The following is a 27,175-nucleotide window of genomic DNA, read 5'->3' as shown; positions in this document are numbered from 1 at the left end:
ATCTAGCTAACTGTACTAGACCAGATATTTCATATTTTGTGTCTAAGTTGGCTAGATATACAAGCTGTCCAAACAGAACTCATTGGGATGCTCTTGATAGAGTACTTATATATCTAAGAGGCACAATGTACCTTAGTTTACACTACAGGATATTTCCTGGTGTTCTTGAAGGGTACAGTGATGCAAGTTGGATAGCTAAGAAGTATGGTTCCAATGGAGTGACTGGATATGTGTTCACCTTGGCAGGTGGAGCAATATCCTGAAAGTCAAGCAGACAGACTATAGTGACTCGGTCTACATTTGAGGCTGAGTTGTGTGCACTTGATGCCACAGGGATGGAAGCTGAATGGTTACACGGACTTATGTCTGCAATACCTGTAGTAAGCAGACAGCTTCCTGCTATTGTTATTCACTATGGTGGTCGAACAACTATCGACAAGATTAGCAGTAAAAAGCATAATGCTAAAACAAAGAGACACATCCAAGTTAGACTCAAGTCTATAAGGGGTTTAGTGTCTGATAGGATTATAGCTATAGAGTTCATAGGAACTTAGAATAATATAGCTGATCCTTTGACTAAGGGACTGGAACCTGTAGTGGTCCTCAAGTCAAGGTTGGGGATGTGACTGTAAACCCATCATAATTCATCAACAGTGGGAACCCAATACACATGAGAGGAGATCTCTCGAAGTGTATTCAATGTGGTAATAACAAGCTGTAAGGATGAATTGGTAGTACCTTTGCTACATAGATGATACTACAGTATCTGAGTCTATCCCCTGTAAACCTAGAATGTACGGACACTGCTAGAAAAGTAAGAGTGTTAGAAACTCTGAATGGGGTCAAGTCATTTGACGAGATAGAGGCAGTATATCTCTGGAGATGCCCAGCTAAGCGAATATAATTGTGTGGTCACAATTAGAGGAAAGGGTTATTCCTTGAAGCATTCGCCGAACAGGATCGAGTCAAGATCATTAATGTCTCAAAGCCGTAGATTGGCACCATAGCCGTTGACTTATCGTCGTCTGTGGAACATGGTTATACTAAACAGATTAAGATTCAAGGTGAAACATTCCATCTGAATCCGGTAGCCATTGAAGTAGAGGACTTAGGAGGGTTCAAACTCGGAAGGGTACCTACTCTGAAAAACAAGTCATGATGAAAGACCTGATCGCAATTCTGTATGGATTTGTGGGGGATTGTTAAAAAATTGGATTTTAGATCATAATTTTATTATGTTCTTGATAATAATCCTAAAATCTACTGGTTGGAAGTTGTTCCATGATATGTGAACTTAAACTTTCATATATGCTTTTAAGAATTTTGCTTAATGAAATCCATAGAAAATGTGACATGAAGTTAGCTTCATGAAGCTTGGAAAAAGAGAGTGTATTTTTGTCCCACATTGAAAATAATTAATAGGGGTATAGGCTTTATATGGTATCACACACATGGGTAGTATATAACTACTAAGGTGTATGATGGTCCATGGTGTTGTTATGTGCTTCACGTGCACACACACGCGCGCTGCCACCGCCCCGCCCCGCCCCGCACCGGGCCGGGCCGGGTCGAAGGGCGATTTGGGCGAATGTCTCTGCGTCTCGCGTAGGCGAGGCGACCTGCGTTTTAATTAGAATTTATTTATCATTTTGAGCCTGGTTATTATTGTTGGGCTAGGTTCGGTTGTTGAATTGGGCTAAGTCAGTTTGTGAGTGGGCTTAGTCAAATTCATTTGATACATTGAACCTGGACTATAATATATTCATTGTAACTGATAATAATATTTCAAATTAAATATTAAATCTGATATAATAATGTGAGTGATAAATGTAAAACTGTTACAATTGTAATTGAAATTCAAAATTCATCAGTTTTGATTTATTTTATTAATTGTGCAGTTTAATTCTTATATTAATAATGTGGTCAGTTACACTTAGCCTCTACTATAAATAGAGGACTAAGTAGCTGAGGTTTCACACACAACACAATTACATTCTCTTCTCTGCATTCTCTCTTCTCCCAAACACAAGTCCGAGCTGCTTTATTTTTTTCCGATGACTTAGGTGCTAGTCGAGGTGGAGGTTCTTGTTGCTGCTGTAAACATATAACTCCGAGTTTTTTTATCCTGTGAAGACATTGCAAACATCCCAACGCAGCAGGTGGGGGCAATTATCTCTTCAAGAGCAGTCAGGACTTCGAATAAGACCTGACGATTCAACTGTAATTTTTCTTGGTATTTTGTATATGTTGGCTACCATCTTTTCCAGTCACTATATCGCTCTGTTAATGCTATGATTACGAGTACAATTTATGTTCTGTCTTCGGTATTTCAGTTACTAATTTATTTATTATTTATCTGTGTGCTTTGTTGCGTTAACTGTTATCTTAGCCTTTCCTTGTTAAATACAATATATAATTGTCTTTATTGTTGTAATAGTTATTATTATTTCCAACAATACATACATGCATTGATTATAAGTGTTTGAATCAAACACTTGGTACTGAATATACGTTTTTACTGGCCATACTATCTGATCACTAAGTACATTCAAACACTTGGTACTGAATATACGTTTTTACTGGTCATACTATCTGATCACTAAGTACTGCAGGGTGCTTTGTTAAGGAATATAAGGTAAAAACAGGGTAGCTCATGTCCATCCTAGTAAACAGGGCAGCTCATGGCAATTCAGTCAAGGCAAACAATGAAGATCATATACACCCCCTTATTATTTACTCACTAATCAAGAAACAGAACACAAACAAAACGCAAGAAATTGTAACTAGTACAAAAAATTTCATAATTACTACCTAAAGGATCTCTATACTTAACCTCTAACAATTTAAACAGATAGAAGAATAAGGTTACAGTGTTTCCCTTAGCAATAAAGACAACACAAGTCATCAAATGATGGCAGTGTACATGAAGGTAAAAATGAACAAACAAGAACATACTAAAAAAGTAACAGATAGCATTAATTCCATGCAACTTACAAGTAAAAGGAAAATCCCAAAGAATTGCATTAGTTTGAACTCCTTGCTATTACAGACTCCACACTCTACATATTAATCAAGACTAAAAACAATCAACTATCTGAACAAGACCCGACACCTGCATATACCCAAGATACAACCACGACAACAAATCGACAAGGGGCTTTTCCCCACTTGTTGAATCGTTAAGAAACAGCTCCGAATGCAAAGAATACAAACGACTCTGAAAAGTCTAGACTTAAAACAGATGAACTATTTAGAACGCCAAAAATACACTATATTATCTAAACATAACCCAGAAGCTATAGTCTTCATTTATGACCATAGCCAAGAACTCACCACAAAATTAACTACTAATCAAGGTTTCTCCTATCTCCTTTGTAGTAGCAGTAAGACATCAAAAGCAATCAAGAAACCTTAAGGCGCTTGCTCGGTCCGCCTTCATGACCCCCACGCTTGCTCGGTCCACCTTTAGACCCTCCACTGTTGTCACCTACTTCCTTGGACTTACCATTTATGTTAGTTTTTGTATGCTGGGTTCGATCAACCTGTAGAACTCCAATAACATTCACCTCGCCAACTTGTTCTCCGTATTCAATCATGGTCCAGCGACCAAGGGGAATGCTAGGATCAGGCTGGATGCTATTCAATTCAAAGACGAAAGTTCTTTTGTAACCAACAACACGCTGAGCGTTGTCGAGAACAGTTCTTGCACCTGTTACTGTATTCCAAACTCCATCGCCTGCTTGACGTGACACCCTTGTACTAATACGAACTAATGTCGTAAAAACGTAGCGAACGAGCTTATTTTCATCTACATGTACCCACCTTCCGTCATGGATAGGAAAGAGCTCCCACGGATTTCAACCATACACATTCACAAACTCAATCGCATTGGAGGGCAATGCTGCACCCCTGTTTCTGGGGTTAAGATACCCAACCACCAAATCTTCATCAGTGGGCCTGAAATAGTAACCAATCGGCACAATGTCGGCCATGTCTTCTTTTTGCAACTCTCGCGCTCTCTCCCTCCCTCGCTCTCTCTATCTATCTATAAGATATTTTGATACTCTTCTTAATCAATAATCTTGATCAAGTTACAACTCTCTCTCTCTCTCGAGATTTTTTTGTTACTCTTCTTGATCAATAATCTTGATCAAGTTACAACTCTCTCTCTCTGTATCTAATATTTTTTTGTAAGCTCTATATCGGGGTATTTGTCTCAGTATATATAAGTACTGATTTTGCCGGAAAAGTTTGTTGCTCTAAATTTTGCAAGCACATAACTAGTTACATTTATTACTTGCTTTTTTTCTGCTTTTTTTTCTACCTCTATCTGGACCTGACGAGCTAATTGAATTTTGGTAACAATAATAGTTTCCTAAATATTAATGAATTACTAATACAAGTAAATGTACACACCTTGTAGTGTTATATAACTTGAACATTTCAAATAAACGAACTTCAAAGTACAGGGGATATATTTTCAATAATGATGTAAAACAAAAATGAATTAAATATTAACACCATTTATCGAACCTAATTGATAATTAGATAACATTAACGAGAGTATAAATGTTATTTTCATCGAACCTCATTTACACTTCATTTGTGTCATGTATATATTTAATCCCGACTTGAAATTTTTAACCGAATCTCAATAAGAAAATTTTCGACTCCAAACTGATTTCGGGTTTTACTTTTCATAGTAACTATTCGAATTATATTTCAAACAAAGAAAAAATATTATAAATACCCCATTTTTATATGATCAGCAACCAAAATACTTATATATGAAACAGAGATAAAAAAATTTACTGATTACATGGCCCTACTCTGGAACATAGACGTATTGAGAAATTTTGTTCAAGGGATTATCTAAAAAATATTCACCTTGAATATCAAGGGTTTAAACTGTCCTGAATCCCCGCTTCGATGGCTATCGGATATAGATAAAATATTTCATCTAGAATCTTTATCCGTTTATGTAACCATGCTCCGTAGACGACAACAAGTCAAAGATTATGATTTGAGGCGTTATGGTCATGTCTCGATCCTGTTCGACGAATACTCGAAGAAGTAACCCTTTTCTCTAATTGCGACCTCACAATTACATTCGCTTAGTTGGACATCTCCAAAGATATACTGCTAACATCCAATCTTACAACTTAATCCCGTTCAGAGTTTATAAATCCTGATACAGTATTTGGTCCATCAGAGTTTATCAAATTCTGATCCAAAATTGTTTCCATCATAGTTTATTTAAACTCTTGCTAACTAGCAGTTCAAGTACCTCTTAAGATTTATAGGGGATAGACACAGATACATAATTATTTTTATATATATATATATATGATAGACGCACTACTGATTCACCCTTACAACTTGTTATTACCACATTGAATACACTTTGAGGGATCTTCTCTCGGGTGTATTAGGTTCCCGCTGTAGATGAATCATTATGGGTTATCAGTCACATCCCCAACCTCGATTTAAGGACTACAGCATGCTCAAGCACCTTGATCAACAGATCAGCTATATTATACTGAGTTCCTATGAACTCTACAACAATAATCCTATTAAACACATGACCCCTTATAGAGTTTAGTCTAACTTGGATGTGTCTCTTAGTTTTAGCATTATACTTCCCACTTATGATCTTGTAGATAGTTGTACGACTATCACAATGAACAAAAATAGCAGAAAGAGGTTTGCTAACTAGTGGTAACGCGGACATAAATCAATGTAACCACTCAACCTTTGTCCTCGTGGCATCCAATGCACACAATTCGGCCTCAAAAGTAGACCGAGTAATCAAAGTCTGTCTAGAAGACTTCCAGGACACTGCTCCACCCGCAACAGTAAACACATATCCAGAGACTCCATTGGAACCAGATTTATTAGCTATCCAACTTGCATCACTGTACCCCTCGAGTACCCCGGAAAACTCCGATAATGCAAGCCAAGAAAAATAGTTCCCTTGAGATATCAATGAACTCTATCCAGTGCCTCCCAACGAGTGTTGTTTGGACAACTTGTATATCTACCTAACTTTGACACGAAATAAGAAATATCTGGTCTAGTCACATTAGCAAGATATTGCAAACTCCCAATAATCTGAGAATACCTTAACTGAGATACAGGAATTCCTGAACTATTCCTGACTATAGCAACTTTTGAATCATATGGCGTACTAGAGATTCTATAATTTGAATAACTGTACTTCTCAAGTATAGATTTCTCTATATAATGAGACTGTGACAATGTTCTTCCATCAGTTGACTGAGTCAACTTGATCCCAAGAATGACACTAGCCTCACCCATATCCTTCATTTCAAATTGCCTCTTCAAAAAACTCTTTGTCTCGTTAATAATCTCAATAATGGTTCCAAATAACAATATATCATCTACATACAAGCACACAATTACACAATTATTACATCTAACCTTGTAGTAGACACCTTGTCACTTTCATTAACTAAAAACCCGAAGTCTAAAACCGTTTCATCAAAATTTTTATGCTAGTTTATAGGTGCTTGTTTAAGGCTTTCCTCTCATTATTAGAAGCAGCAAATCCCTCGGTTTGATTCATATAAATCTCTTCTTCAAGGTCACCATGAAGAAAAGTTGTCTTTACATCCATTTGATGGATGATAGGACCATGTACGGAAGCCAATGCAACAGGCATTTTAATTATCTTCATTCGGACAACAGGAGAGTACGTATCAAAATATTCAATATATTCCCCTTTCCTAAAGCCCTTAGCAACTAGCCTAGCCTTGTATTTATCTATTGAGCCATCAAGGTTTAGCTTCTTCTTGAAGATCCATTAACATCTAATAGTAGAACACCCAGGAGGGAGATAAACTAACTCCCATGTATGGTTAGAAACAACTGAGTCAATTTCACTCTTTATAACGCCTTTCCAATGCCTTGACTCCGAAAAATCCATGGCTTAACGGAAAATCAAAGGCTCATCCTCGACATTATAAGTGATAAAATCACTTCCAAAGTCCTTGACTACCTTTGCACGTTTACTCCTTTTAGGTTCCTCTACTTCGTTAGTAGTAGAGAACCTACCAGGATTCGTCCCCACATTTGTTATCATTTCCGCATGATCAGGAATACAACTCGATGTGCGAGTGGGATCGTCCTCAGTATTACCCAAAGGTATACCAGTCTTCATAGGGAACACTTCCTCAAAGAAAGTTACATCACGAAACTCAACTATCGTATTCTCCACAATACCATTTATGTCATATGTAATATATGGGATAGATCGTGTAATTATTTTTGCTAATAAATAAATATTATGCATGTTCAATATTTATTCTGTGAATTAATTATTAAGTGATATATGTATTTGGATGTTTAAAAATAATATCAATTGAGTATTTTAATTTTTATATGTCCAAAATAAAATATAGATAATTGTCATATCTTCTTATTTATTTTTATGTTGATTTATGATTTTATAGGAAATATATGGATTTTATAAATTCTTTTTCAGAGTATTTATAAACTATTTTATACAATCAGGAACCAGTCGACGTCACCCGTTTTTACGTTTTTATAACCCAAAACTCTTCCGAGAACTCCTTCCTAACCTAATTGCAATATTCCGAGCATTTTCCATGTTTCAACTTTTTCGATCCGGCGTACGGTTTGTCCTACGCGGGTCCCGGCACAATATTTTTGATACATTATTCATTTCGGTAAATCAATAAAACTCGTATATTCGATAAATGGGATCTTTTTATTAAACTATTACAATTATCACCTCGTAATACGTGTAACCAGGCGCTGAGACCAAGACCGCAGTACAAATTGTACTGATTTGGATAATTATCCCGAAAACCGGTACCGTTTGGATCTGTTTTTATAAATAAACGTACTATTTTATATCCGGAATGATCCAACGGGATACTAATTTTTCGTAATTATAAATAGCCTTTACCTTATTTTATTTTGTACCGAAAATCATTTGCAAACAATAATTATATAATTTTACAGAGAAAATTCATATATTCATAAAACCTAACGAGAATCAAACCTCAATTTTAAGGTGTTACCGGAATCCGTTTGTGAAGCTCGAGTACTCAAATCAAAGCTCTTGAAATATACTATCAGAATCTGTGCTTCATATCACTGCAGAATCAACGGTTTATTTTCTATATTTATTTATTTTCGAATTATTTTGATTAAAATTATGAATTTTTGTTCGGATGATTGTTTGAATGATTTGATGATTGCATGTTGTAGAGCTTGTCTTCCTGATGATTTTTATATGTCATATGACTGATTTGGAGTTCAATAACATGTTCAAAATTGAGTTTAATCTTCGAATTTTAGAATTAGGGTTTATACCCCGTATGAATGTTCTTAATTGAAATTTAGGGCTTTTTGTTCTAGGGGTTATTAGGTGTTGAAATATAGTGGGTTGTGTTCCTTATGAAATTTGCAATCGATTGATGTATAGCTCGTTAACAGAGGATCCCTGAATCGAAGGGAGTTGTGTTTTTAAGTTTACGTCGAGCTCGCCGGAAACCGGCGAACTTCTCGGCCAATTTTCGACCAACTCAGGGATAGGTTGTGTGTTTTGATGACATGGTTGTGTCCCTGGTGTTGTGTAGATATGATCTGGAGGTGGTGATGGCCTGAGCATCCCTGGATCGTCTTCTCCGGCGAGACATGGTTGTTTTCCGGCGAACCTCTGTCAAATTACAGTTTAATACCTGAACTTTTGGGGACGATGCAGTTTGGTCCCTGAAGTTTCCAGAATTTGCAAAAATAACCTTCCTGTTTATAAATTATTTAAAAATCATATTTTCTATTTATTTTAATTATAAAAATTCGTTTTTAAATTCTGAAAATTCCAAAAATTATTATTTTAATTCCAAAAATTATTTTTAATTCAAAAAATAAATCTAAATTAATTTTAGTTAATAATTAATTGATTAATTGGTCAATTAATTCGAAAATTAATTGATTAATTGATTTAAATAATTATTAATTAATTTTAGTTAATTATTTAATTAGATTTAATTATTTAAAAATGATTTAAAAATTCCGAAAAATAGTTTCGAGCTTTAAAATATTATTTTAAATTATTTTCAAGGCTCGATTATTATTATAAAATTTTCTTAAAGCCAGATTTGGCCAACCGAACCTTGTTTATTGCTTTAAAATTGATCCAACGACTCGTTTTAATTCCAAAAAATGTTTTAAAAATTATATTAAATACCCGAAAGCTTGTTTATGACCCGAGACTCCTTTATAAATGATATACCATTGATTGTTTGACGTGTTACGTGTTATATGTGATTTGTTGTTTGACTGTCGGTCTATATGTTCGGTGTTTACTTATTTATAGCGTAACTTTCAATCCGTTAGTCGGATTTGGGTAAAACGAAGGGTAGATAGAAGTGTATACCGACTAGAATCGTATGAGTTGAGTATTGATAGATGCTTATGATATGTGAGCAGAAGAGGCAAGGCTTAGAAAAGGAAAGCAGATAGTCGAGGAGTAAGACGGTTGTGATTGGAAGTTAGTACAGTATAGCAAGCTAGTACCAGGCAAGTGTGCTAAACTTTCTCGAAATATATTGGAAATGATTGATAGTCCCATTCTATATTGTAAGTGCTTTGAAGCACTGAACCCTAAACCTTGATTCCACTTGTTGATCTTTGAGCCGTAAACCTTATTCTTTCTGAACCATTGATTGTTATATACCCGAATACGAACCACAGATATACGATACTATTCCACAAATACATACAAACTAAATGCCAAACACTAAATCAAATTGCTTACATACTCAAACCATTGTACCCTATTCTTTGAAAAACCAAATCCTTGTAACCTTGAAATGTTGATTCCTTTGTTATCCAATTCTTTCATTACCTAACAATCATTCTTTGAAATTGCCATATTGTTCCTTTGTGAAGATTGAAACCATCTTATTATTGAATATCCAATGTTGTTTATGATTTTATTTATTGCTTTACATTTTTTATTCAGTTATTATGATAGAATTGGATTGTTTTATAAAATTGTGGACTAGATTCGTGGTCAGACCAGATTGGTGGTCAAGTTAGGCCAATGTGTGCCTTGGATCCAGTAATTAGAGCAGAGCTGTGTGCCTTGCTCGGGGTTAGTGCATGACTAATCAGAAGCCAACCTTGGTTTTAAAATAAAAATATAATATCCAATTCTAAATTATTAATCATTGTTCACTTGATACCTTAACCTTTTTCACTTGATGATCATTATTCTCAGTCTTGTCATTGTGACTTGCTGAGCTAGTTAGCTCATTTGTGCGATGTTGTTTATGTTCTTTTCCAGTTAAGAAGGAACCAGTTGGTAGCGAGGATCCCCAATCCAGTGCGAGAGCTAGGGTCCAGGTTGATCGAGTTAAGCTAGCTGACAGCTTTTGAGATAGTTTAAGTTTGTAAAAGTTTGTATTAATGTTTAATATTCAGTTCTGAGTTTGAATTATTGGGATTTGGACGTTTTTAATATAAAGTATGTGTGTGTGGCTTGTGTACATACTTTAACCTGTTGCGATCCGTGGTAGTCGGTAAGTAGGGTCACTGCATATTATTATTATCTTTATTATTGTTATAAGCAGGTTATAAATAAGGTATATGTGTGTGTGGACCCCAAACTTCTGACCCGGGTTTGGAGGGCGCCACATCATATTATAATACTAAAAATCTCATAGCAGTTGTGGTTTCAAGATAGCCTAGAAAGATACAATCAATAGTTTTCGGACATAATTTATTCCTCTTGTGTTCAGGGACAAGCACATTAGCAAGGCACCCCAACACTTGAAGATAACTCAAACTTATCTTATGATTTCTCCATAATTCATAAGGTGTCTTGTTCATATATTTCAGAGGGACTCTATATAGAATATGGTAAGCCGTATTCAGATCCTCTCACCACATGTACTTAGGCAACCCAGAATTGATCAGCATATTGTTAATAATGTCTTTAAAAGTTTTATTCTTTCGCTCTGCCACCCCATTAGACTCAAGTGTGTATGGTGGAGTAACCTCATGAACTATTCCATTGCTTTCATAAAACTCATTGAACAAGGTACTCGTATACTCACCACCTCGATTAGACCTCAAACATTTAAGTAATTTGCCCGTTTGTGTTTCAAATTTATTTTTAAATATAATGAATTTATCTAGTGCTTCATCCTTATATTTAAGCAAATTAATATAACAATATCTACTACAATCATCTATAAAAGTAATGAAATATCTACAGTGATCCTTAGTCAACACACCACCGAATTCACTTATGTCTGAGTGAACTAAATCTAACAAGTCTGAATCCCTAACAACATCATGAAAAGGTTTTCTCGTTTGTTTTATCATTATACACACTTGACACTTAGGTTTCTTATCAATGACATGCTTTGGAATCAACTCTAAATTCATCATATTCTTTAGAGCACCAAAATTTAAATGACCAAGTCATAAGGGCCATAAATCAGATCTCAACACAATTAACAACAGGTGCAACACTATCATTAATAAAATTACCCAAAATGGGTTCAACATTTTATCGAAAACAAACCATCAGAAAAGTAACCATTGCCAAAAAATGTACCAGTGTGAGTAATAACTACTTTATTATATTTTAAAGAAAGTGCAAAGTCATTCTTAACTAAACAGCCTCCACTTGTTATATTTCTACAAATAGAGGGAACATGATGCACTCTAGTGATAGATATAATCCGCCCAGAAGCAAACTTCAGATCCACGTTTTCTAATCCAAGCACTTGTGCAACACTAGCATTCCTCATCGTCACTGTCATTCCATGACTCTGTTGATAAGATATAAAGAGAGTAATATCAACAAAAAATATGCACATTAGCTCCAATGTAAATCAACCACTCATGAGACAGATAAGTGGAAAGTAGTACAGGGTTGTAAGTAACATAGCGTCATTGGTTCCAGAGGCAACAACCTCACCAACAACCATGTTAACTACATGCCCACTAGTGGTTCCAAGTCCAAGCACAGTATTTTCTTGAGCTCCCACCCCAGCTTTCTTAGCTTTCTTCACCGGATAGTTCGTGTTCCAATGACCAACCTGTCCACAAGACCAACATGGTTTGTCTGTATTTGGTTTGTTAGCCTTGTTCTTATCAGGTTTAATTTTGCTTTCTTAGTGACAGATTTGTTGTGCAAGACATGCATGCACAATAATAAGACTAAATCAAATTGATAACCCTAAGTAAGTTGTATTGTAATCTTAGTTTGCATTTTATATTGTAACATTTAAAGTCTGTAAAAATGTCAAAGAGCAGACTGGAGTCTTTTTCCTGAGAACAGTATCAAGCCTAAAAATTCTATATGGAAGAAGATCATACCTCAGAAGAATGATGAAGAAGCTTGGAGTTGAATAAATCTGTTTTGAGAAAAATATTCTAAGTCAAGATTTCTACAAGTCACAGATTTAGTGTTATAGAGAAGTCACTCGAGAACTCCAAATGACTTATCGAGAACTCAGGAAAGCTACTAGAGAACTCAGAGATATCGACAAGCCAAATTGAAGACATGAACATTGGAGATATCGACAAGTTATTTCTTCACTAGAGAACTCTAGAGATATAGACAAGTCAAATATCACTAGAGATCTATGAGATATCGACAAGTCAAAATGTCACTAGAGATCTCAGAGATATCGATAAGTCAAAGTGAAGACATGGAGCTGAGAGATCTCGACAAGCTAAATTCTCTTATAGAGAACTCAGAGACCTCTATAAGTCAAAACAACAATAGAGTGATTAGAGATCTCGATAAGCCAATATACTTATCGAGATGTCAAGTTCTCTATATGGCTAACTGGAGATCTCGAGGTAAAATCTCAAAGTACAAATTGCAGATCAGTTCAATATCCAAGATTAACAATCAACAAAAAATTTAACCAGTTGGATTGACAGGTCAACAAAAAGCAGCTTGAAGAGTGTGCAAGATCAAGGGTGAAGATTAACTGACAAAGGAAGATCAAAGTTAACACATTATGCAAAGATATGCTAAGCCAGAAATGGAAGATATACTTTTCCTAAAATGGAAATGATAAGTGACAGTTTACTAAAGTAAATAGCATGTCTTATTATACACTGTGTAAACCAGGAGTTAACTGTGATATAAAGTTAACCCTGATATTTTTTTAGATGTAACAATTTAGATAAGAAAATCTTGTATTTATCTCAAGGAAGAAGCTAAGATCTTTGCAATAAAGAGCCTAGAAATTTTGTAGCAAAACATTCTTAATTTTAATATAAAGTTAAGTGAGTTTTGAAAGATTTGTGTCCACTGTTATTACTTGTTTAATTTTAGTATTAATACATCTCACTACAAGATTCAGTTTACTTTGTTCACAACCATAAAAACTTCAAGAAAAGCATAAAAACACAAAAATACATTCACCCCTTGTGTGTAATTCATTACCTATCAAGTGGTATCATAGCAAAATCTGAAAGTAAACAGATTCAAGATCTTGGAAGAATGAATACACAGAAAATCAGTAGCATCAAAATTCCCACTTTTCACAGAGCTAACTACACTCTTTGGAAAAAGAAAATGTTGTTGTTTATCAGGATAGATAATCCACTCTACATTCAGATTCTCAAGAATGGGCCCTTCACTCCTATGGTTAGAGTTGAGGAATCTAAAGATGGTGATATGGTTATTCCAGCTCATTATGCTTCAAAAGTTCCTTCTGAGTACACTGAGCCTGAGAAAGAGAAAGTTTCCCTGGATAGTGGCTTACAGCTGATATTGATAGAGTCACTTGAAAATATAATGTACAACAACATTGTCAACTGTGACACTGCTAAGCAGATCTGGGAAAAGATTGAAATACTTTGTGAATGAACTAAGGAAGTTAGATCTAATCAAAGAAGGATACTGATCTCACAGTATGAGGGTTTCATGGCTAAGCTAAAAGAAAGTATCACTGATGTGTTGAAAAGGTTTAATAAGCTGATAAATGACTTGCAGCTCCATGACAAATACTATGAAGCTGAAGAAGTGAATCTTAAATTTTTGCTTACACTTCCTGATCATTTGGAACAGAAAATTTCAGTAATCAGAGAAGGGAGAGACTTGAGCAGAATAATTCTGGAAGTTCTGTTTGGAATCTTAAAAACATATAAATTAGAAATGATTCAAAGAAAATCATTAAGAACCGGTCAATGGCATATTGTAGATGGTTCAAGTGCTTTAATTGTTAATGAAATCCAGACCTCTAATGATGATTCAAGATCCCAGACTCCAGTTGCCTCAACAAGTGAGCAAAGAACAAATGATTCACAGGAACAAGTCATTCTGGAATTGGAAGAAGATGAGTTCTACACCCTGGATGAACTTGATGAGCTTGATCATTCAATGGCCTATCTGGAAAGAAAGTTCTATAATACTAGAGTAAAGAAGCCAAGATTCTTCAAGGGAAAATGACAGTCATTCAACAAAGATAGTAGCTGGAAAGGAAAAGGGAAGTACACATCTGACAGCTAAAATGGTTACAAAACTGGATCTGTTGAAAGATCAAAGATAAGGTGCTTCAATTGTAATGAACTAGGCCATTTTGCTACATAATGCAGGAAACCCAAGAAAGCAAAGAAAGACAAAGCTTATCTTGAATTGGAAGCAAAGTATGAAACTCTTTTGAAGAAACAGCAAAGCAAAGCTTATATTGCAGAGGGAAAAAGTTGGGATGATTCTGATAATGATGAAGATGAGGAAGTTGGAAATTATGCACTAATGGCCTTGGAGCAAGGAGAGTCATCTTCATCAAAATCACATGTACCAACTCTCACTACCATTGATTTAAATGTGAGTCAATATAAGGAAACTGTAGAGAAGATGAGCATAGAAATGTTCCACATCAATACAAGCATGGTTGCTACTAATGAAGAAGTTAGCAGACTGAAAAAGATAAATGAGAAGCTTGAAAATGAGAAATAAGAAGCTGAATTGTTGTTGGTAGAGCTTGAAGCTGTGAGACAAGAGAATGCATATCTAAAGAAAAAGCTGAAGTGTGCAAATAAGATTGAAGTAGTGTTAAGGGAGAAGATGAAAGAGAATGAAGTGAAGTTGAAGTCCTTCAAGAATGCATCTGAGTTAATTAGTAAATATCATGAGAAAATAAATCATGTGCAAATATTGCTATTGGTCTTGATTATGATGCCTTGAACAACAATAAGAAAAATACAGGTGATAAAGGAAAAGCAACAGAAAATGAAAATGTTCCAACAATCCAGAAAAAGGTTGATTCACCTATGTTCAAGGCATGTGAAGTTAACTTCAGTGAATAAGAGTTGATTATCAAGAAAAAAATTGATGATGAAGACAATGACAAGAAAGATGCACAAGCAACTCAATCTTTCAAAGCTGAAGAAAAGCTCATGGATAACCAAGGTTCCAAGACACCTGTCAAAGAAACCAAAACTGAAGATGCAAGAAAGAAGAAGAAAAATAGAAATGGGAAAATTGGGATAAACAAAAGCAATAATTTTGTTGATGTTGCAGATGCTCAAAAAAAGAAATATGAGAAATATGGCTCTGTGAATCACCTAACCCACCTTTGTAAAAAGGTTGTTAGCAAGCTACCTGAAGGAGCCTATAAATACAATGAAGCAAATGCAAATTATTAGGTCCCAATGCGTTTGTAGAAGGGGGGGTTGAATACAAACGGTACCGAATAATCGAATAAATGCGGAATAAAAAATGTGAAACAAAATTCAAGTTAAATAAGAATATTATTAAACTTGAAAGGTGTTACAACAACTGTATCGATTAAAAGAATTTATCTCAAATTAATTATCACAAATTTAGAATAAATTCGGTATGAACTTTTTCTATTTTTGCAATAATTAGAATCAAATGCTAAACGCGATTTGAGATTAAGTTCTAGGGATTTTGATCCGCTAGATTGTTACACAAGAACAAGATAAAGATTTCTAGTTGATTGGATTTAACTTTACAATCTAGAAATTGATCTTGAAGTTTTGCAGAGAAGATGAAATATTGTTCTGCTTCTTTTTCTTTTGTTCTCGGGTTCTGTATTGTTGATTGAATAATAATTGAATGAACTGCTTCTCCTTCTTTTAATCAATCAAACAAATAGAATTGAACTGGCAAGACAATCCTGAGCTCAGCAAGACAATCGGTAGGACTATCCTTAGAACTAGCAAGACAATCAGAATGAACTAGCAAGACTTTCGGTATGACAATCAATTGTCATACCGATTGTCATAGTAGTTCAAACATATTGTTTTTTCTGAAAATAAATAGATTTAAATCCTATAAAAATTCTGGTAAGACAATCCTTTTGAATTAGCATGACTTTCGGTATGACTATTTATTGTCATACCGATTGTCATACTAATACAATCAGTTGTCTTGTTGAATTAAAACAGATTTTTAAACTAATTTAAATTCTGAAAATTCTTAATATTAATTCAGAATTAATTAATCAATTAATTTAATTAATCAAATAAATTAATCTTTTGCAGATATAATTTATTTTCTTAATTAAATTATATTAATTAATTAATTAATAGAGAATTAATACTAATCTTGAGCAGCATCTATTCTTCTGTATATCTTCTGAAAATCACTGAAATATATGAATCAATTCCACCACTTTAATCTTGACACTCGATGTACTGTCTGGTTCATGAGTGACTAACTTCCGTGACGTTTCTTCATGTCTTGACTTTGACACTTTGATTTTCTTCAGATTAAATCCTTGTAATTAATGATACTCTGACAAGATCTCTGTCACTTGATTAAATCCACGATCTTGATTTATATCACTGAGGCTTGATCAATTTCTTGAACTTCTTCCAGTGAATTAACTCCTCAAGTCTGTAGATGAACCTTGTTTCTGAATCCTCTGACAGATGTTACTTTGCGAGATCTCTCTGACGGTAGATCCACTATTTACTTATTACATTCTTATTTGAGTTGAGTTGAATCCTCGAATATACAAATAGGCTATGACATATGACTTACAATCTCCCCTTATTTGTTTGTTAGACAATAACACACAAATACCTAGAGGATAACTCAACTAACAAATAAGAAAAAAATATAAAAAGAAATGCAAAGTAAATAGTAGAAAAGTTCTGGACTAGATTTAACATTTTTCAGATTCCAAGTAGATGTTCCTCTAGACTGAACATATCTTCAAGTAGTTCTATCTTCATTTGTACAACCACATTTCCTGTTGAGAAGCCCATATCTCTCTTGCTTCTCCCCCTATGAGAATCAACTGATTAAAGAAGATCACCTTCGTTTACCACCTCTCCCGTACAATAGAATCCGCAAATAAAAACCAATGGTACTCCCCTTTTGAAAATAGCTTCTTCCCTTACTAGAAAATCACCTTGTGTTTACCACCTCTCCCGTATAATAGGATCCGTAGTTACAAACAACAATGGTGTGGTGTAGTGTACATATGATCTTTTTCTTCCTCCCTGCTATTTCTCCCCCTTAGTTGAGGAATCCTCCAAACTATTACTTAAGCTTTTATCTCCCCCTTAAAGAAGGAATGTATGCCGTCGTCTGAAGGAGTTCTCATATTTCACTTGGTTGGAAAAGAAATAACAAGAAGTTTATCTTTCTTCCTCACTGTGAGTGTGTGATTCTATTTAGTGTACCTCACATGTGTTTCACTCTTCTCTCCACTCGTGTTTACACTCATTCTCACAAGTGTATCACTCTTCTCTCATAGCTCCATAATCCAGCTGTACCTGCAAGGAAAATCACCTTAGCCATCCTTAAGGAGGTCACAGGTGGTGCAATGGGAGTTCGCAAATCCCCATCCTTGTTAAACTCGTCAGATGAATCTGAGTCATAATCTACAAGTTGCTAGTTTCCCTTTTAGGGTTCTAGATTTGAATTCTGGGAAGGTAAACAATGATCCAACGAATTTAGCATAAAGATCAAAGTTCCCTTCTAATGTCTGTGAAGACATTTCCTTGTGACTCATCAGGTAATATCTGAATCATTGTCAACAAGTTGCCGATCTGCGCCTATGTCAGATCCACTATCCGCAGATGCATCCAGGGGATTTAAGCCTGGGGAGGTAGACACTGACCACTGACATATGGCTTTTGGATCAATATCCTCTCCTAACACCTGTAAAGGCAATTGGTCCATTAACGAACCTTGAACAATCGAATCTGACCTTAAAATGGTCGAAACTCTTGTTTCCGTCAACTCATCCTTTGTGTGTGTAACCTTTCCTTGTGCATTAAGAATTGTTTATATTTGAGGTGGTGACACTACATAGGATACCTTGGCCGACAGGAAAATTTCAATAGACGCACCCTGTTGAGAGAATGAATCTAGTAACTGTTTTTGTGCCTTTTCAACCATTACATCTTTTTGAGAAGATGTATGGGGGTTAGCAGTTGTCTCGGTTTAAATACTACTCATCTTTATAGGAGACAGAGCTACTGGGTTGACTACAGCACCTTCCTTATGTGGTGCACTAAGGCACTATCTCCCTCACGCTTATTCATACTACATTTAGTGGTAAGAGAATGTTGGTTGGTTCTGTTTTTGTGTTTGTCTTTACAGTCTGGGATAGACGTTGTGGGTTTTCAACCTCATGACTGTCAATGAAAGAAAGTCATTGGAGACTGAACCTGTAACACATAATATATGGCACTATAGAGATAAAATGTATTGAAGATTTATAATGAATGAAAATTATACATTTAATCTTTTGAGAGTAATGATGTACAATAGTGATTTCAAAGGATTTTACATGAAATAAGAAATCACTAATGTAGAAAGAAGTTTGATTTTATTTTTTAATATGAATGAGTTTTTGATAAAACATTGATCACTTAGGGTAAAGTCTAAGTAATTCTCATTCATGTCAAAAGCTTACAAATATCTGTAACATAATGTTAACAACATATCATTGACCGATACTTGTCAAGTACTTTAGATACTAATTGTTATGTTGCATAATATTTAAAATAAAATAAAATAAAAAAATAATACAATACAAATAATAATAATAAAAACAAATATCAATGAATTAAATACCAAATATCTATCAACAAGATATCAACATTCAATTTCATATATCATACAATATTTACAATTACAGAAAATACAAATAAAAACTTATATAAATATAGCAAAAATATAGAAACTATTTACAAGTTCAATGATAACATTACCAGCTTGCAAACAGCCATATCCCTCGGATAAACCTTTGCTGTTATCTCCAAAGGTAACCAGGGGGCAGCTTTCTCAATCCACATTTGATAGCAGGGCTATATCTCCGGTCATATGTCTTGATGATCCACTGTCAAGAATCCACACTCCCGGTTTCACCTGTTTTAATGCCCTGCAACACAAATGGATTAACCCTTCTTCGGAACCCAAACTTGGTTGGGACCGGCATTCTTGTAGAACTGTCCTTTGTCAGGCAAAACAACATTTTTAATTTTAATTGTCTCAACTTTCTCAATGACTGAACATTTGACCTTGTAAACAGCCTTAACAAATTTCTGTTTAAGCTTAGGCACAAATGTCTCCTTTCTAGCCTTAGAAGGACTAGCAGTCTTAGACCTATCATGCTTCTTGTTATTCACATGCTGACGAGGAGTAGTCTTATCATTAGAAACATGCTTACCATTAAAATAAGCATACATCATATTAAAAGCACAAGACATACAATTAGAAACACCACATGCTTTATGAGAGTGATCAATAGCAGGCAATTTATGCATGGCAGACATGGCATTTTTGTTATCCTACTCATGTGTGTCTGAGTTAGTCTCAGTTGCTTTCACAACTTTGACTGGAACTTTCGACACACTTGACTTGGAAACAACCTTCTCATTAGCATGATCTTCAGCACGTATTTCTTCCTGAATAACAGAAGAGGTCGCATCAAATGGTTCAGCAATTGATAGTTTATAGAGGGGTTCATCAACACCCTTAAGCACATGTGGTACTTCCCTCCCTTTAGCACAGACATGAAGAGGGGAGTTTATGCCTAATTCTCCAATAGCAGCATTGTAATCATAACCTATTTCAGATGTTTGATTAATAGCTTGCTTACTGTAGAACTCTTTAGCCTTCGAACAAGAATTGAAGTAGGCTCTAACCTTAGTCTCAAGACCGGTGACCTTGTCTTTGAGAATAGTTTCGAGTTTTCTGTAACAGTCAACTCTATTCTCTAGAAAAAATACTTGTTCTTTTAATTTGTCTTGATTAATATGCACAAGTCTTAATTCATTGACCTCTTTCTCAAGGTCTTTGATCTGTAAACTTAACAGTTCATTATCACGACGTGCATTATTTAAGTTGCCTCTTAGATGATAAACCATTTCAGCATGAGAAAGTTTTACCTCTATTCTTGACGATGAAGCTTTTCCATCAATAGCCATAAGAGCAAGATTTCCTTCTTCTTCTTCATCTTCACTGTCAGTATCATCCCAGCTTCTTCCCTTTGCCAGATAAGCCCTTTCAGACTTCTTTCTTACTTGCTTTGGCTTCCTACATTCTGTGGCGAAGTGTCCCAACTCATTGCAGTTATAGCATCTGATGGTGCTCCGATCAACCATCCCTGTTTTGTATCCACCACTGCTGGTGTTAAAGGATGAAGATCCACCTTTCTGGAATTTGTTGTAGTTGGACTTGTACTTAAGCTTGGGATTCCTCTTGAATCTGACATGGGAGAATCTCTTGACAATTTGGGCCATTGACTCGTCTTTCAATTTCTCCAGCTCTTCCAAGGAATAAAAATCATCACTTGATTGATTTGTAGTAGGAGGATCATATTCTACTACTAACATATTTTCCTCAGCCTTGGAACATTGTACCATTCTCTCCAATTGTTGAGATTGCTGTTGTTATTGACCTTCAGCTACAAGTGCAGTAGATGTGCTAACCATTCTATCCTTCCCGTAGACTTCCTTCTGTTGAATCTGCTCCAACTCATAGGTTTTTAACACTCCATAGAGCCTGTCCAAAGAAATCTCACTCAGATCTCTAGCTTCTCTAATGGCAGTGATTCTATGTTCAAGATGAGTTGGCAGTGTTAAAAGGAACTTTTTGTTGACCTCCCTGATTGAATAAAATTTTCCATTGATGTTCAGGTTGTTGATCAACGCATTGTACCTCTCAAACACTTCAGTAATTCCTTCTCCTGGATTTGATTTAAAATGTTCATATTCAGAGGTTAGGATCTCCAACTTGTTCTCCCTAACTTCCTCTGTGCCTTCATTGATCACCTCAATAGTTTCCCACATGTGTTTGGAATTTTTACAGTTCATCACATGTCTGTTCATCAAGGGATCAAAGGAATCAATTAAAATTAATTGAAGGCTGGCATCCAAGGAGGCTTCTTCCTTTTCATCAGGAGTAAAATCTTCAGGATCTTTAGGATAGGTTCTGGCTTTGGTGATCACAACATCATCTACTATCACCTCTAAGTCAATAACCATCGGAGTTTTTATCCCCTTCTTTAACAAGTTTGAATATTTGGGATTTGCCACTTGTAAAAACAAGAGCATCTTCTTCTTCCACATAATATAATTCTCTTTATCAAATTGTGGAATTTTAACGGTTCCAACTTTTTGTGAAGTCATTATGAATTTTTGAATGAATAAAAATTCAAGGAGTTGAAAAATCACAAAAGTCTAGGATCTTGATTTGTTCGTTAATCAGAAGGCTCTGATACCAATTGTTAGGTCCCAATGTGTTTGTAGAAGGGGGGGTTGAATACAAACGGTACCGAATAATCGAATAAATGCGGAATAAAAAATGTGAAACAAAATTCAAGTTAAATAAGAATATTATTAAACTTGAAAGGTGTTACAACAACTGTATCGATTAAAAGGAATTAATCTCAAATTAATTATCACAAATTTAGAATAAATTCGACATGAACTTTTTCTATTTTTGCAATAATTAGAATCAAATGCTAAACGCGATTTGAGATTAAGTTCTAGGGATTTTGATCCGCTAGATTGTTACACAAGAACAAGATAAAGATTTCTAGTTGATTGGATTTAACTTTACAATCTAGAAATTGATCTTGAAGTTTTGCAGAGAAGATGAAATATTGTTCTGCTTCTTTTTCTTTTGTTCTCGGGTTCTGTATTGTTGATTGAATAATAATTGAATGAACTGCTTCTCCTTCTTTTAATCAATCAACCGAATAGAATTGAACTGGCAAGACAATCATGAGCTCAGCAAGACAATCGGTAGGACTATCCTTAGAACTAGCAAGACAATCAGAATGAACTAGCAAGACTTTCGGTATGACAATCAATTGTCATACCGATTGTCATAGTAGTTCAAACAGATTATTTTTGCTGAAAATAAATAGATTTAAATCCTATAAAAATTCTGGTAAGACAATCCTTTTGAATTAGCATGACTTTCGGTATGACTATTGATAGTCATACCGATTGTCATACTAATACAATCAGTTGTCTTGTTGAATTAAAATAGATTTTTAAACTAATTTAAATTCTGAAAATTCTTAATATTAATTCAGAATTAATTAATCAATTAATTTAATTAATCAAATAAATTAATCTTTTGCAGATATAATTTATTTTCTTAATTAAATTATATGACTTAATTAATTAATAGAGAATTAATACTAATCTTGAGCAGCATCTATTCTTCTGTATATCTTCTGAAAATCACTGAAATATATGAATCAATTCCACCACTTCAATGTTGACACTCGATGTACTGTATGGTTCATGAGTGACTAACTTCCGTGACGTTTCTTCATGTCTTGACTTTGACACTTTGATTTTCTTCAGATTAAATCCTTGTAATTAATGATACTCTGACAAGATCTATGTCACTTGATTAAATCCACGATCTTGATTTATATCACTGAGGCTTGATCAATTTCTTGAACTTCTTCCAGTGAATTAACTCCTCAAGTCTGTAGATGAACCTTGTTTCTGAATCCTCTGACAGATGTTACTTTGCGAGATCTCTCTGACGGTAGATCCACTATTTACTTATTACATTCTTATTTGAGTTGAGTTGAATCCTCGAATATACAAATAGGCTATGATATATGACTTACACAAATAATCCCTAATCATTATGTGACAAGTCTGATTGCATTCCTTGCAATTTGAAAGTGATGAAAAGTTGTCACAAACTAAGAGCAGGCCTTAAAGAAACAAAAATTAGGTCTACAACAGATAGGGAAAATGCACAACAGTTATTGAATTCTATTTTATCTGAAATAACTCATTCTACTTTTGCTGAATCAGTTAATAAGAAGAAAGTGCCCAACACTGCTTGGGTTGCTAAACACACTTAAAACTCATTGTGTGTAGGGAAAAATGAAGAAGGTCATATAGATCATAGACAATGGGTGTTCCAGACATATGACAGGTGATAAGGCCCTGCTATCACAGTTTGAGGAGAAGGCTAGCACTTTGGTGACCTTTGGAGACAACAGCAAAGGATTCACAATGGGATATGGGAAGATTGTTTCTGGAAATGTTGTCATTGATGATGTAGCACTCGTAGATGGTCTTGAAGAGAATCTTCTCAGTGTTAGCCAATTTGCAGACAAAGGCTCTGAAGTTTTATTCAACAAAGAAGAATGCACTTTTATCAGCAAGAAAACTGGTGAAGTTGCTCTGAAAGGAGCAAGGAAAGGAAGCTTGTTTGTTGCAGACTTGGACTCAATAAATAAGGATGTAATTTGTTGCTTCTACACCAAGGCATCAGAAGAACAAAGCAAGTCGCGGCATAAGAAATTGTCTCACTTGAATTTCAAGGCAATTAACACCTTGGTCAAAAAGGATTTAGTAAGAGACATGCCTAATCTGGAGTTTGCTCAAGTTGAAGTTTGTGAAGCTTGTCAGAAAGGAAAAATGAAAAGATCAAGTCACAAGTCAAAAACTGAGAATTCTATAAGTGCACCATTGCAACTTATTCACATGGACTTGTTTGGGCCAGTAAATGTTTTATCAATTTCAAGGAACAAATATGCACTTGTGATGGTGGATGATTTCTCAAGATACACTTGAGTAGAGTTCATGCACTCTAAAGATGATATCAATTTCAAGGAACAAATATGCACTTGTGATGGTGGATGATTTCTCAAGATACACTTGAGTAGAGTTCATGCACTCTAAAGATGAGACTCCACTCATCATAATTGAGCACATCAAGAAGATATGGAAACAGGTTGAAGATCATAATTGTGTAAAGAGATTGAGAAGTGATAATGGAACATAATTCAGAATTGCAACATTGAGTGAATTCTGCAAAAGCAAAAGCATTGTTCAAGAATTCTCAGCTGCTAGAACACCTCAATAAAATGGAGTAGTTGAAATAAAGAACAGAACATTAGTTGAAGCTGCTAGAACAATGCTGCAAGATGCCAAGTTTCCAACAAATTTCTGGGAGGAAGCTATTAACACTGCATGCTACACTCAAAATAGATATCTCATTACCAAGGCTCATGGAAAATCACCTTACTCAATTATGTCTAAGAGAAAGCCTACTGTAAAGCAACTTCATGTGTTTGGAAGCAAATGTTTCATTTTAAAAGACAACTCTGAATATATGGAAAAATTTGACTCAAAGGTTTTTGAAGCAATTTTTCTGGGATATTCATTGGAGAGAATTACCTACAAGGTCTATTTGATTGATCAAAAGAAGATAATGAAAAGCACAGATGTGACTTTTGATGATGAAAAGTGTCCAGGTTTGGAATGCCTTGATGAAAATGAAGCTGAAGCCCTTGCATTTGAAAACCTCAATATTGATAGTGATTTTGATGGTGAAGATGAAGTCAATGCACAACAGATGTTGAATGAAGAGTCTACTGAACAGGAAATCATAGAAATGAAAGCTCATCTCAGACACCTGAATTTGATAGCACAAACTCAGGGGGAGAAAGAGAAGAAGTATCTACAGGTCATATAAATAATGAAGGCACAAGTCAACAAACTCATACAAGGAAGTGGGATAGAAGTCATATTAGAGAAGCAATTATTGGTGATCCCACTACTGGTGTGAGAACTAGAAGTGCAACTTTCAATGAGTACCTATATGCATGCTTTCTGTCTCAAATAGAGCCAAGAAAACTGAAGAAGCTCTAATGGATCCTTATTGGATATCTGCAATGCAAGAGGAGCTTAATCAGTTTGAAAGAAACAAAGTTTGGGAGCTAGTTCATGCACCAAAGAATAGAAGTGTAATCAGAACAAAATGGGTGTTTAGGAACAAGATGGATGAAAATGGTGTAGTTACCAGAAAGAAAGCAAGGTTGGTTGAAAAAGGTTACTCACGGGAAGAAGGAATTGATTATGATGAAAGTTTTGCTCCGGTTGCAAGAGTTGAAGCAATAAGGATTTTTCTAGCATTTGCTGCACATTCAAATTTTAAAGTGTATCAAATGGATGTCAAGAGTGCCTTCCTAAATGGTGATCTAGAAGAAGAGGTTTATGTGCAACAGCCACCTGGCTTTGAAGATCCAGAATTTCCAGATTTTGTGTACAAGTTACTCAAGGCTCTATATGGACTTAAGAAGGCACTTAGAGCTCGGTATGATACATTGTCAGAATTTCTACTTAAACTTGGTTTTGCTAGAGGTACCATAGAAAAAACTCTCTTCTACAAAAATCATGGTGATGATATGATCCTAGTTTAGATCTATGTAGATGACATTATTTTTGGTTCTACAAATGAGAAGCTTTTCCAGAGATTTTCTAAGCTTATGCAGAGTGAATATGAAATTAACATGATGGGGGAATTAAATTACTTTATTGGACTTCAAGTTAGTCAAAGAAGTGATGTGATCTTCATCAGCCAAACTAAGTATGTCAAGGATTTGTTGAAAAAGTTTGGTATGGTTGATTGTTCACCTGGTTCTACACCTATGTCTTCAACAACAAAGTTGGATGAAAATAGGAAAGGCAAGAGTGTAGATATTTCAAGATATAGAGGAATGATTGGATCATTGCTTTACTTAACTCCAAGTAGACCAGACATCATGTTTGCAACATGTCTATGTGAGATTTCTAGCCAATCCAAAAGAATCACATTTGAAGGCTGTAAAGAGGATTTTTAGATACTTAAAGGGGACTCCAAGCTCAGGATTATGGTATCCTAAGGGAACTGGTTTTGAAGCTGTTGTGTAATAACTCGAATTTTTGAGACCTTGTAAAACGTTTAATGAATAGTAACCCTGGCAGATGGGAAAAACTTTTGAGCCCACACTATGTAGTGCATAAGAAAATGAGTTTCAGAGTTGATATTACGATTATACGTATCAAATAAGTGCATGTAAACGCTATTAGTTTTCGAAGAAAATGAACTTTGAAAAACGACCGTATTTACGACTCATCGAGGATTACGAGAATCACAATATAATTACGAGATTAAAACCTTACGGATTTATATTCAAGTAGGATAAATAAAAATATAAGGAATAAATATGAAAGGAATTACGTCGCGAACCATTTACGAGTAAGTATTACAAAAACGTTTAAGCAAACGAGCGAACGCGTAAATGATTAAATAAACGTAACGCACTAACTAAACCATGGTAAGAAAGTAACCATGGTTACTTCATCAAATAGTGAGCTAACCATAGGATGATCAAGCTAGCTAGAAAAATAGTGTGCTAAGGAAGCTAACCATGTAGTTTAGCTTGTAACCTAGCGAGCTACAAAGATTTGTCCCTAAGATTTACTACAAAGAATAAACCTAGAATGCTATACTAGGAAGAATAAAATCAAGTGCAAGATATCACCCCATCTTCCTAGAAGCAACCTAGCAAATCAACCAAGCTAAGCAACCAAGAGAAGTATAAATACCCCCCTTGATGCTTCCATTCGGCTATTGATGAAAAAGAAAGGGAATTCAAATTCAAAACTCAAAGTTCTAGCTCTTGTAAAATTCTCCCATTAATTCTCAAGCCTCCTAGAAATTAAACTAAGGTAAGAAAATTCTTTCATCTCTTTTTATCAAGGTTTGATGGGTGAAATAAAATCAAGAAACTCACTAGTGAATAATATGAATAGTAACCTCTCTCTTTGGTTTCTTGATTTTAATGGTGGTTTTAGGTTCTAAAAATCATACCAAGAACTTCCAAGCCTCCACCATCCTCAAGAACACATC

At 35.0% G+C, this 27,175-nt stretch overlaps 1 protein-coding gene across 1 annotated transcript; it reads right to left on the bottom strand.

The window, feature by feature from the left end:
• Positions 1–3,401: 3,401 nt before the first annotated feature.
• Positions 3,402–3,992, bottom strand: LOC141707247 (NAC domain-containing protein 41-like). The gene is made up of 2 exons (XM_074510297.1): positions 3,868–3,992; positions 3,402–3,822 (listed from the first exon to the last, which is right to left on the bottom strand). The coding sequence occupies exons 1-2, from the start codon at positions 3,990–3,992 to the stop codon at positions 3,402–3,404; spliced, it is 546 nt and encodes a 181-aa protein (XP_074366398.1).
• Between the last annotated feature and the right edge of the window lie 23,183 nt (positions 3,993–27,175).

Source organism: Apium graveolens, chromosome 1 (assembly GCF_009905375.1).
Source record: "Apium graveolens cultivar Ventura chromosome 1, ASM990537v1, whole genome shotgun sequence".
NCBI lineage: Eukaryota > Viridiplantae > Streptophyta > Magnoliopsida > Apiales > Apiaceae > Apium > Apium graveolens.
Note: the sequence above shows the minus strand (reverse complement) of the source record. Positions and strands in the feature narration are given on the sequence as shown.